Genomic DNA, 11,983 nt, shown 5'->3' with positions numbered 1-11,983 from the left:
CAGCAAAGCCAATAGATTGTTAAGAGAACATGAAATTAAACCTTCAAATGACATTCTTAAATTGTCAGGAAATCTGTGTCTTCTTTGGACCCCCTGTACACACATTAGCGGCCCATAGGCTTACAGTCGGTATTTTTAGGAGAGAGGATCCCCAAGCCCTCTAGGGATAAAGCCCAGCCTGGTACAAGAAAGAAGTGTTCAAGGCAAGGTCTGTGCCCTGGGTGTGGCTTGATGCTATTGCTCTGGACCATGCAGTCGCTCTGTATCAGAATTAGGACCAGAGATTCAATACAGAGAGAGAGAGAGAGAGAGAGAGAGAGAGAGAGAGAGAGAGAGAGAGAGAGAGAGAGAGAGAGAGAGAGGCACACACCTCCTAAGTGCCCTCTGACCAGTTTCAGAAAGCCAAAAGTCTGAGCGAGGGAGGGCAGGACACCCAGAAAGGCAGAAGCCAGAGAACACCAGGCAATAGAACCGTCGGTTTGTTTTTGCTTTAAATTAAGGCCATCTCTCCAAAAAACCAAGAGCGTTCTGGGCAGCCTCTCAAAGTGGGACTAGACCGCGAAGCTTTTAAAATAGACCTTTTCTCAGACCTGAGAAGTGTATGGACGGCCATGGCATTGGAACAATGACCCTGTATTTTCCATTGCTGAAATGACACTTCATAAATGAAACCCAAGGGTCATTAGGGAGCGGAGATGAATAGGAAACCCTCGTCATAAAGTTAGTCCTCTTCCTGAAGATGTTCCATACACTTCGCTTTGACAATGTAGAGAGTCTGAGGGTCTTCCTGGGCTTTATTCCTAGAAAGAAAAACTAAGATGGAAAGAGTTCTGGGCAACAAGTCACGGAAGAGATGTAGGCGACTGTGAGCCCGGAGTTAGAATACTACAGTGAAGTAGACATCATACTAGAAGCAAATTAGGAATCATAACCCAGCACAGTAAGTGCAGTCTGGAAAGCGGGAGAAAGTGGTGTCCCTTTCACTGAAAATTCTCCAGAGGCTCACTGTCCCGGCGCCCCCATTGGCCTCCGATGGTGCTTGCACTTCCTTAAGGGAAAGTCAACCTTGGGGGCGTTCAGGGGGATCAACTCTCAGGGTTTCTGCCGGAATGTAATTGTCTAGGGGGACCTGAAGACACGTGGGAGATCTCTGCCGGGTAGCTCAAGCTGTCTACTAAAGAGTTTGTGGCTTTGATTCAAAATAAGATGAAAAAACTGAAATTAAATATATGATCTGGTCATATATATGTGTGTGTGTGTGTGTGTGTGTGTGTGTGTGTGTGTGTGTGTGTATGTATGTATGTATTAGGAAATTAGACATTTCCTTATTGTTTGATATCCTATGTTGCAGCAGTCCTCCTTTTCCCCTTGAATGCTCAGAGAGAAACCCAAGTAAAAATAGTTTAAACTACCACGGGGGACTTTCCTTGTCTCTTTTTGCCAAACACAAAACAATTGTTTGGCTTTGGGGGGGGAGGGGGTGCCCCAGCAGCTCTGGTGGCAGTATACTGTTGTGGCAATACATTTTTAAAACAATAACTTTTTTGTAAATTTCAATGACCTAGGGGTCATCTGTAATTAGGGAGGGTAAGTGACCATGATCATCCCAACTTGTGGCTCTCCTCCTAGGCCACAACTGGACTACCATCTGCCCAGGGATAGATAGCTGAGAACCAGCTCAGCCCAACACAGTTTCCTTCCTTCCATGGAAAGTTGGTGCTGGTTGGAATGTTAGAGCTCCATCTTAAAACTTGCTTAAACCAAATCAGAGACCTGACGAAGATTTTCCTTTTTAAATCTGGAATTCTTAAAAGGTGGAAAATTTATTCTAGAGGTTCAGATTACACCTCATCAATAGCCACCAAAGCAGGGAAATAATGTAAGGAATGTCTACAGAGCTCAACTGGTAAAGCTGACTCAGGACTCCAAGGGCCAGAGACCCTGAGCTCTCCCTCCCACACACTCATACCAGCATGCACAGAAATTGAAAAGGCAAAGATAAAGTACATGATCTGTGTGTCCCTTCTGAGACTCAAGCACAGACTTCCTAAATCTTGTCCACAAGAACTTTGAGAGATTCCCAACCTTGGAAAAGTTTAGAAGCTTTTTGGTATCCTCAGCTTGTCCTTTGAAAGCTATACGTACTCAAAACTTATAAGAGTAAGTTATTCTAAATCCATTCTGATAAATGTAGGTCACCAGACTGGAAAATTCAGGCAAAGGAAAAATATTGCACTGAATTCTCTAGATAATTAGTTCAATTACACCCTCCCTCTTGCCACAATGGATTCAGGCTGTCACTCTGAAATTCAGATGTCATGTAAGTGACCTACCCCAAATCAATCTCCACTTTTGCCTTTTTCTTCTATGTGTGATTTAATCATCATTTTTCCTGAACCAGAAATAAGACAAAGTTCTTTTCATTTACGTGGTTTATTGTTGTAAACATTAAAATTGTCTTTCTCAAAGAAAGAATTTATCAGAAAAAAAATCAGCATCTCTAACTGTCGTACACCATAGAAAAAAAGGCAGTGACTCATCTCATGTGCCATACTAGAAATATACAAAAAAAAATACTACAGAATATGGCAATATTAAAATCCTTACTCAAACATAAAATAATATATTAACTGACAATTTTAGACATAAAAACAAAAAAATTTCAAAGTGCTCAGTAATTTCCAGGGAGTTATGTAGATTATAAGCACTCTGGAAACAGTCAAAAGCTGCTGCATGCAAGTTCTGTTTAGCTTTAGACAACAAAATAATCAAGATATAAACTTTCTTTTATCAACATCAACGGTACATACAACACTTACAAACAAGGAATGTTGGACGGTGTTACAAACACTATGTGTCCCTTTTGTCAGGATTTTCCAATGTATTGATACTTGTGCCCACCTATTATACAATTGAGAAAATGTTTAAGCTCAGATAACTACCAATCTTTATAAAATCTAACAGACTACATAGTGTCTGAAATACTATTTATATAATATAGACATTACTGAAGTAGCAAGTGCCTATAACATCTTCAACCTAGAATCACATGCTTGTCCCTTTTTATGTAGTTATTTTCTTTTTTTTTTTTGCAAACACACTTACTTTTTAGAATTTGTAATATTTATTCATAAATAGGCACAAAATAATTTAAAAAGCCAAACTGCATTGGATAAATTTACAAGCCTCTGCCTTCTTCAACTCATGCCACCCACGCAACATTTATTTTTACTATATATTACAGCTTTCTTTACAGCAGAAAACTTTGAAGTCCTGTTAAATAAAGGGCAAAATATGTGGGTCCCCCTAAGGTGTGTGTGTGTGTGTGTGTGTGTGTGTGTGTGTGTGTGTGTGTGTGTGTGTTACATTTGTCTTAACTGCAACAAGCAAGCATGGCCAAACATTTCTCATCGTATATTAGCAATCTTTCTTCTGAACAATAAACTGATTTTGAACTGATAATAAAAAGTTTATACCACTGTACTGTGTGTTGTCCGTTTTCTAAATCCAGGATGCCCCGGAGCCAAAATGCCCTTTCAGGTTCTGCCTGCAGGTTAGGAAATAGCGACAGTTTTTGTTTGTTTGTTTACTTTAGGGATGGGGGCTAGGGTTCTACAGAAGGGAGATGATATGAACTGGACACTTTAGCCAGCTCTCTGCCCATGTGACCAGCCCCGTCTGGATGGTTTTTCTTTCCAGGTCTTTTGAAGTGCATGGGAGAAGATCTTAGAAAGGTAAGGTGTCCAGGAAAAGTTTGTCAATTATTGCTGGTGGTGGTACTAAGTCTTCCAGTTTCAGGTAGAAAATGCGCTGGAGCCCCTGCGTGCAAAGGGTGCGGAGTTCTGGGAGCTTCCCCAAGAGTTTGGACAGATAGTTGGGTCGGTTCAAACCCCCATTATTGAAAGTCACATGGTCTTTAAGACAATTTACAATTTTGTTTTGTAGCTCTTCCACTCTCTTGGGTTCCTTGAGCCCATGTCTCTCTGCAGAAAATGCAATCAGAAACAAAAGAAGAATGCATAAGGAGTTAGTCAGTTGGCAGAATCAGAGAGCATCTGTGATTAGGGAAAGCCGGAACTGGTCCCACCAGAGGAAGCTCTGCAAGGGAAGGGCCCTGCACCAACAGTACTGACCTGTGACCATAGCCAGGGCAGCGATGCAGGAGAAGGCAGAAATGTCGATGTTCATATTCTGCAAGTTGGAGGAGAATTCAACAATGGAATCAATCCATTCCCCAAAGCCACGCACGCATTGCAACCTGTGCAAGACCACCCCATTGCAAAAGATGAGTTTACCCTCCACTGGGTTGGACCTGCAATTAATACCAAAGAGAGAGGGGAGAAAAAGAGAGAGAAAAGCTAAACAACTAATTACTTGAAGAGCAATAAATGAGGGATTTAAGAGGCACCTAATTACTGAAGAGTTAATAAAATGTAGACCAGTGGACCTTGAAAGGGTTTAATTTCATAACAATCAAGAACGCCTCTAGCCCACCTCCACTCCATTCACCCAAGGCTGCTGGGCTCACTCTTTCCCTTCCCCACCTTTTTTTTTTTTTTATCTTGCCCACGTCTCCCCTCCCCCCCCTTCCTTTACTTCCTCATTCCTCTCCAGGCCTCCCTCATTACCTGTACGCTAATCGAAGAACAAATAATTCTAAGAAAGCTGATTCAAAAAGCAGGTCTTGATCAGCTTTGGGCAGGTCAGCAAAGCCAGGGATCTTCTCTGCCCAACCTCTGATGATCTCCATAGAGCCAGTCAGGAGATCGTAGAATTGCTGTATATGTTGGGTGTCATCTCCACTCATCTGATAGTCAGGGTTTGCCTGGAACTGGAATTTCATTTTAAAAAGCACTTAATGAGGTTCTCTAAAATATATAACCCGTGAAATTGCTAACCCCGTTTCTGTTTTAGTAGGGGAGCCAGGTTTTTATAACAATTAAACCTCTCTCTGACCAGTAAGGAAATTAGATGTTCCGGGGCAATTAATTCAATTAGGGACGGTGCTATGAGGTCGCTGCTTTAAATATGTAAATTACCATTTCCATGCAGACTAAATACAGTGCCATCCAGCCCTGGGAAACGTTCAGTCTTATCTCCACAAAACAATTGACACGGTAGTATTCATGCTAATCCCAGAGTGGGTCTTGAGCGGAGGCGCCCTTTGCAAAGCTTAATAATATTGCAGTCGCTACTAGGTTTGCCCACACTCCCTCTAACTAAAACCTGCACATTTTCACAACTGGAGTAAAAGAGGAAGTACACCACTTGATCCTTGACCATCCCCCCCCCCAGACAGCAACCCCCCCCCCGTCATTCCTTCCTCACTCTTCATTCCCTGGCCCCTAGCAAATTCTCTTTTTCATGGGGGAGGGGAGCGGGTAATCCCCGTAACTTCGCTTGAAGTAGATCTGGGAAGGAAGGTTAGGCATAGTCTCAGTCTGGGTTTTGCCCTTCAGACCTCAGGCGGACGGACTATCTGGCAATAGAGTTTCACAGAGACTCAACCACTTTGGCATGTTCTGGGATCTGCACTTTAGCTATACCACCTCTCTGTCTCCTGGAACCCTACCCAGGGTTGTGAAGCCTACATCCTGGATTGCCTCCTTTACCCTTGAGTCTGGGGCCTTAAACTGAGTATAGGGAGAAGGTTTGTTCATTTGTTGGTTTGTTCACATGATAACCCCAACTAGCTTCTTACCCTGGAATAGTCCAGGCTGGTCATAGCCGGATTGGAGTCGACATGGGCTCTGACGAGGGCACTGATCAGACTCACCGGAGGTGAGGGGGGAGAGGGATCCTGTGGACTCTTCGGCTTCGAGGGTAAACGACCTCTCCGGCCTTTTAAACTGTCCGTGCGAACCACTGTAAAGGAATAGCCCGGTTAAAGCTGTTCCCCTGAACCCAGATTCAGCTGCTTCACGGTTCTCCCGGGAGGCAGTGGGCGCCGGACCTGGTGGCCCAGGGGGCCTCTTACTTGCAAAGACTTTACTGATAAGAAGCATTGAAAAAACAAAAAACAAAAAAATGATAGGTTATTTTGTACCTTCCTCCACCTGGGTGGGAGGCTAGGAGGCTTTAGAGAAGGCTGGGCCATTAAGCAGTGGGATCCTGGAGAGGGTGTGTGGAGGGGGGCGGGAGGCAGGGACCAGGGTCCACAAGCAGCTGGTGGTCTTTCAAGGGTACTGAACCGGAGGTCTGCAGCTTGCCCCGACCTACCTTCTTTAACCATCCCAACAGCCAGGCACTTCTGAAATCGACAGTATTGACAACGATTTCGGCGGCGCTTGTCCACTGGGCAGTTTTTATTTGCTAAACACACGTATTTTGCGTTTTTTTGCACCGTGCGCTGCAGAGGGAGAGAATGTAGGCCAAAAATTATTATCTTTTAATTCAAAGTCCAGTAAACTAGAAACATTTTTTAATGGCTTGGATCTGCATTCCTTCCCTACAAACACAAACACTATTCCTTTAAAAAAAATTTTTTCTTGTTCTTTTCTTCCTATTTCCTTCCCTTTTCCTCCCCCAGGGCATTTACCAGAAGAAAATTGATAGCGTTAACATTTGAGCTAACCTTGCCGCTCCTTGCTGTGTTTTATATGCCAGGAGAAGGAGCAGGAGACGCTCAGTAAATACAAATCCGTGGGCATTCATATTATTTACATTCCTTGGAGACCTTCTCTATTTAAAATGATAAGATTATTCAATCAGGATGGCGAAATAAAGAGATCACTTAATTTGACCATAGGGAATTCTGTTCCACTTGGTTAGCTCAGACACGGTTCTCTGTCCTAACCAATTTCAATCTGAACAAGGAAGACAGAGCCTAACACATGCAAATAGCCCTCTTCCAACTCTGGCTCCAGCAATTTCGGGCGGGAGCCGGCCAGGGCGCAGGTTGCTGTGGGGCGAGGGGGAGGTGAAACCCTGACTTTCTTAGTCTTGCTCATTTCTTTCCTTAGACACCCCGAAGCCCCTTCCGCAGCCCGTGAGAACTAGGACTGGGCTGCCTACCGGAAAGCGAGGGCACACTCCTGGGTCTCAGGTACAAGGTCATCTCTACCTGCCACCTCCGTCCAGTTTTGCTCACCTTAAAGAAACCTTTGCAGCCCTCACAAGTGCGAACACCGTAGTGCTGACAGGCCGCGTTGTCGCCACAGACGGCGCACAGACCCTCGTTGGAGGGAGAGCCCCGGGACGGCGGCGAGGGCACCTGCGAGTCAAGCAACTGCGATGCATGGCCGATCTGCAGGCCCGGGAAGCCCATGGATGCCGGCTTGCGAATGGGGTTAGGCACGGCGAAGGTCTGCCCATCTACTACATGGTGGCTACCCGCGGGCTCCGGGTTCATAGGGACGTGCAGAGGCCCGTCGAAGCGCATCTGGCAGCTTGACACAGGAGTGCCCGGGGGCGACTGCTTAAAGGAGAAGAGTGAAAGGCGGGAGACAGGTGTCTTCCTCTGCTCGATCATGTGCGTGGTGGCCACGTAGTTCTGATGGAAGTTGTGAAGAGACCCCGGGTCGTCCCACATCGGGCTATGCTGCACCTGGAAGCCCGGGGTGCTGGGTGTCGGGGGCGAGGAGGGCTTGTAGTAAACCGACCCGGAGTGTGGCATCATCTCCTCGGACTGAGGGGGCAGGTGGCTGTGCTGCTGGTAGTTGTGCATCTGAATGTCTTCTACCTTAATGGAGGACTGCTGTCCGGACAGGGGCATTTGGTACAAGCAAGGTGGCTTGACGTCGTAGCCTGTGCTGTAGTTGTCCATAAAGGTACTGAAGCTGGGGAGAGAAGTGGTGGCAGTGATTTCAGTGTTGGTGAGGTCCATGCTAAACTTGACAAACTCTGGAGTTAAGAAATCGGAGCTGTATTCTCCCGAAGAGTGGTAACTGTAGCTCTGAGAAGCGGGGCTGGCTCCTTGAGGCGAGGACCCATACTGCGCCTGAACACAAGGCATGGCTGGAAATGAAACAGGGTGATATACACTCAGCCTGGTCAACTGAACACTTTCTTCCGGGCTCGGGTACACCTGGAGCTACACCGGCAGCCCGCGGCGTCAGAGAGAGGGTAGGGGTTTGAGGGGAAGGGCAAAAGAGGCCAGAACAGCAATGTAGAGAGGAAAGGACTGATCCCTGAACCACCCAGAACAGGAAGGCTGTTGAGGGTCTACTCTCCCGCATATTTCCAACTGCTCCCCCACTCCACCCGCTCCCCACAGCCAGTCCCACTCCGATGAGCCTCTACACTGAAGGTCAGGGTCGACGACGGGGTTTCTAGAACCCACGATCTAGAAATGAGGTAGAATTGCACAATACAAAGTTGTTCTCTGTGGCCATAAGGCACAGGGCCGGCCTGAGACGATCCTGTTGGCCTCTGTTTCTGGGTATGGGGGAACTCGGGAAAGGTAATGAAAGAAAGAGCTCACTAACCTTCAGCCGAGTTATTGGAGTGTTCGAGGAAATTAAAGGTGGACAGTGTCGTAATTCAACGAAGGACAGAGTTTCCAAGATTTTTGAAAAAGCAATTGGGAATTCAACCCGTCAGATCTCCCTGAAATACAGACACAGGAAGTTTAAGGATGTCTTCCCACCGAGATTTGGCTGGGCAGAGGCAGACTCACAGGCAGGCCCTTCAGTGCCTCCTTGGGAATGAATGCGAAGACTTTACCAAACAGCGGCTTAAATGAATGAGCAAAGACGTGGCTAAACAACAGATAAAGCCACTCATCTCCCAGTGTAAATCCCTGCGGAGAAAGCATCCTGAAGGGAAGTTATCCCATGAGCCTACTTGATACTTAACAATATAATGAATTGGTCCCTTTGCTCTAGACGGAAGGGTCATTCTCCTTATACTTTATTTCAAGCCTGACTAAGAAGACTAAGCTAAAGAGAAAGCACAGCGTCCAAGCCTTCTCTTAAATCTTTTTCTTGTAGCCAAACGGACTTTTCTCTTAGGAGGGAAAAGAAAGTTAGTAGAATTCAAGAATGCACAGTGGGGAAAAAACACAATAGAGAGCCCACCCTTAGACAATGTTAAGGCCTGGACAACCAAAAAGCCAATTTGGGAGCAAGTGTATAGTTTTTGTAATTGCTTTTGACCCAGCACTGGGGTTTGGGGTACAAGTGGATTGGTGTTCCTCCAGAGAGCTGGATTTTTCAGCACCTTTAATGGCCCAGAGGTGATAAGAGAGACCTCTACTTTACCAGAAGTATCTTAGGTCAACTGCAGAGGGAAGGAAATGTTACATACATAATATTGGCATCAAAGCTAGAAGCACAGCAAGCTAAACACCTTCTCCACAATGTTTTCCACGGGCTGCCCTACTTGCTGGGACAAGGCATTCTGTGTCCCAGCAATTGTCAGACGTTCCCACTTACAAGGCATTCTAGAGCACAGATAGACTTGTTAATAAAGATAAAGAAACCCAACACCCGCTCCTTCTGCTCCCCCTCTCCTTCTTTCATAATCTTGCTTCAGGGAGTGAAGAAGGTTAACCAGGAAAAAAAAAAAAAAAAACAGAAAGAGGACTCTCGCTCCCCCCCCCCATCCGCCGCCGCCCTTGGAAATATGTCTGTGCTGGATGTTAACCCCTAGCAGTGTCACAGTTTTATAACTGCACTCTTTACCTTACGCACACACTCTGGCACACTACCCAAGGACAGCATTTATCAAAATCAGAAATTTCAGGCAACTTAACAACAGGACACTCTACCGACATCACCCTTACACGGCGGCGACACCGGAGAAACATCCACAAGCTGAGCTGAGCCACACTGTTCCCAAGCAACGCATAAACTTTCTCTCCCGGACTGTTACCCACATGTTCACGAGCTCTGGAGTCTCCAACAAGCCACAATCAATTTCACACCAAGAGCAAACTTCCGCGCACATCTCCCCGGGCAAGTCCCCATCTCCTAAAACTGTGGGAGTCCCCCTGGCACATCCACCAATGAGAAGCCTGGAAGGCTCTGCTGGCAGCCAACTCCCCCCCAACGCTACAGCCCAAGTTCCAGCAAAGGCTCGGCGGAGCGGCGCGCGCCCACTCGCCATCCCCCAGCCCCTTGGCGCTCCGCGTCTCTGGCGCCCACTTGCAGAGAACTTGGTCCCCGGTCCGCGGAGCCCGGGAGAACGCGAGACCACGGACGGCACCGCCGCACCTACTCACTTCTCAGCTCTCTTCATTCATTCAACTCCACCGAAGTGCAGTTCCCTCCGGGAGCTGAGGCTCAGGGGTCCGCGGGAGCGCTGCGGGAGCCGGGCGCGGGGAGCCACACGCCGCCAGCCCGGCGGGAGAACAGGCAAGGCAGCCGGTGGGGCAAGCGAAAGGGACGCGGAGCTGTGCAGAGCCGCGGGGCGGACTGGCCCTGGCCGCCAATGTGCCTTTGTTTATGTGGCTCGGGCTGCCGCTGCCAACATGCACCTAAAGTCTGCGCGCGTCAGCGCGCGTCAGCGGCCGGCGGTCCAATCGCCGCGTCGCCGCGCTCCCCGGACTCCTGGCCCGCGCTCGCTTTGGTATATTTCCGACCTGACGTCACGGCTGGGGCTGATTTTAAGGTGGGAACGGTTCTGCGTTCACCTTGGTAGCCCACTTGGGTGGGTTTTTTTTTTTTTTTCTATTTTTTTTTCCGAAAGAAGTGTGACTTCTGCAACACAGGTCGTGAAACCTGCGGTGATGCTACGCTTTACCGGCCCCCAGGCCTTGAGTCCTCACACGTGGGGAGGGTGCAACAAAAGCTTGAACGGAAAAGAACGCTGGCTTGGGCCAGGTAGCTGGCCCCTGGACCCCGCGGGCAGAGGTGTGCCTTGCTGCTTCCCAACATCAGCCTCCACACAATCCTTAGCGGAAGTGCAGACAGATAGCCCGTGACTCGGGGGCTCTCCAAGGAATTGGGAGTTAGATGGGATTTCCCTAGTCCGTGCACCCCCTTCTCCCTTTTTCTATCTCAGTCTTCCACCCTCCTAGAGATAAGGGGATAGGGCCCATCCCCCCCTTTCCTGAAACTAAAAAAACTATAATAGTTAAAGGAGTGCGGAGGGAAAGAGGGTAGACTTTGAGGACCCCACAAGTAGGAGTGAACTGTTGCCTGCTTTTCTTTTGCAGACAATACATCAAAGAGTCGGGCAACAGGTGCGCCTGCAGCAGTACGGTGATCTGGTCCATCCCTTCAGTCAACTCTTAACAGCGTTGACATTTCGCTGTGCCCACCAAGGCCGTCTTGTCCCTCTCACGAGTTTCTGAACCGCAAGGGCTGTCGTACCCGCAACCAAGAAGAAAGAATGGTGGGAGAAGCGGCAAAGGGAATGGAGCCCGAGGCGGTGGTGGGCCGTGCGGCGTTTCGGAAAAACGGAGGGTGTGTGCCCATTGCCTCAGCCCAGGGTCCCCGTGGGCTGTGGGAGCGTGTCCCATCACCGCAGTCGTCGGAGTGGCCTACCGCTCTGCTCTGCAAGACAATCCGCCCGCCAAGCGTGAAGATCTTGCTAGCAAAGGAATCGCCGCTCCTCCGGAGGGCTAGCCTTACTCCCAGTACCCCAGCAAAGCTGGGCGGCCGACTTCCTATGGTTTCTCCCGAGACCAGGAAGGGGCTGGGGCCGAGGGAGGGAGACTTTGGAGGGTCCCCTTCTCCGCCCAGGACAACGCTCCTCCTCCCCTCCTCCCGCGCGTTGGCTCGCTCTCAAACTGCCAGGGGAGGGGGGCTGTGCGATGTGCAACTCGGCCCCCTTTCGGTGATCATAGCACCGGCGAGGAGCACCGCGGAACTCTCAGGGTTGTGGGGTTGCTCATTCCTAGCCTGCACCTCCGCCTTTGCCGGCTCCATGCAGAGCCAGCCTGAGGCTACAGAGGCGTTGCCTTCGGGTGCCCCGCGGCTGCCCAGACAAGCCGCGGGCTCCACTGTTCATCAGTCTCGGGAAAACCTACGTGACCACCTTAAGTTTCCCCCAGATGTTGCGGCTGCCTCTCCAGCTGCTGCCGCTACGGCTCGGCGGT

At 48.6% G+C, this 11,983-nt stretch overlaps 1 protein-coding gene across 4 annotated transcripts; it reads right to left on the bottom strand.

Moving 5' to 3' along the window:
• Nucleotides 1-2,417: 2,417 nt before the first annotated feature.
• Nucleotides 2,418-11,548, bottom strand: Nr4a2 (nuclear receptor subfamily 4 group A member 2). Of its 4 annotated transcripts, none has more exons than XM_027420409.2 (8): nucleotides 11,430-11,548; nucleotides 8,427-8,547; nucleotides 7,091-7,956; nucleotides 6,220-6,349; nucleotides 5,702-5,865; nucleotides 4,629-4,831; nucleotides 4,134-4,312; nucleotides 2,418-3,983 (listed from the first exon to the last, which is right to left on the bottom strand). In XM_027420409.2, the coding sequence occupies exons 3-8, from the start codon at nucleotides 7,952-7,954 to the stop codon at nucleotides 3,727-3,729; spliced, it is 1,797 nt and encodes a 598-aa protein (XP_027276210.1). In that variant the 5' UTR covers nucleotides 7,955-7,956; nucleotides 8,427-8,547; nucleotides 11,430-11,548; the 3' UTR covers nucleotides 2,418-3,726. The 4 variants fall into 4 exon arrangements, 3 of the variants coding, with proteins under 3 accessions (XP_027276210.1, XP_027276209.1, XP_027276211.1); XM_027420408.2 differs by lacking the exon at nucleotides 11,430-11,548 and adding an exon at nucleotides 10,163-10,297; XM_027420410.2 differs by lacking the exon at nucleotides 11,430-11,548 and adding an exon at nucleotides 10,163-10,297 and having other exon boundaries at nucleotides 7,091-7,778.
• Nucleotides 11,549-11,983: the final 435 nt, after the last annotated feature.

Source organism: Cricetulus griseus, chromosome 6 (genome assembly GCF_003668045.3).
Source record: "Cricetulus griseus strain 17A/GY chromosome 6, alternate assembly CriGri-PICRH-1.0, whole genome shotgun sequence".
In the NCBI taxonomy this organism is placed as follows: domain Eukaryota; kingdom Metazoa; phylum Chordata; class Mammalia; order Rodentia; family Cricetidae; genus Cricetulus; species Cricetulus griseus.
The sequence above is the reverse complement of the archived record's forward strand: the minus strand, read 5'-3'. Positions and strand labels throughout refer to the sequence as shown.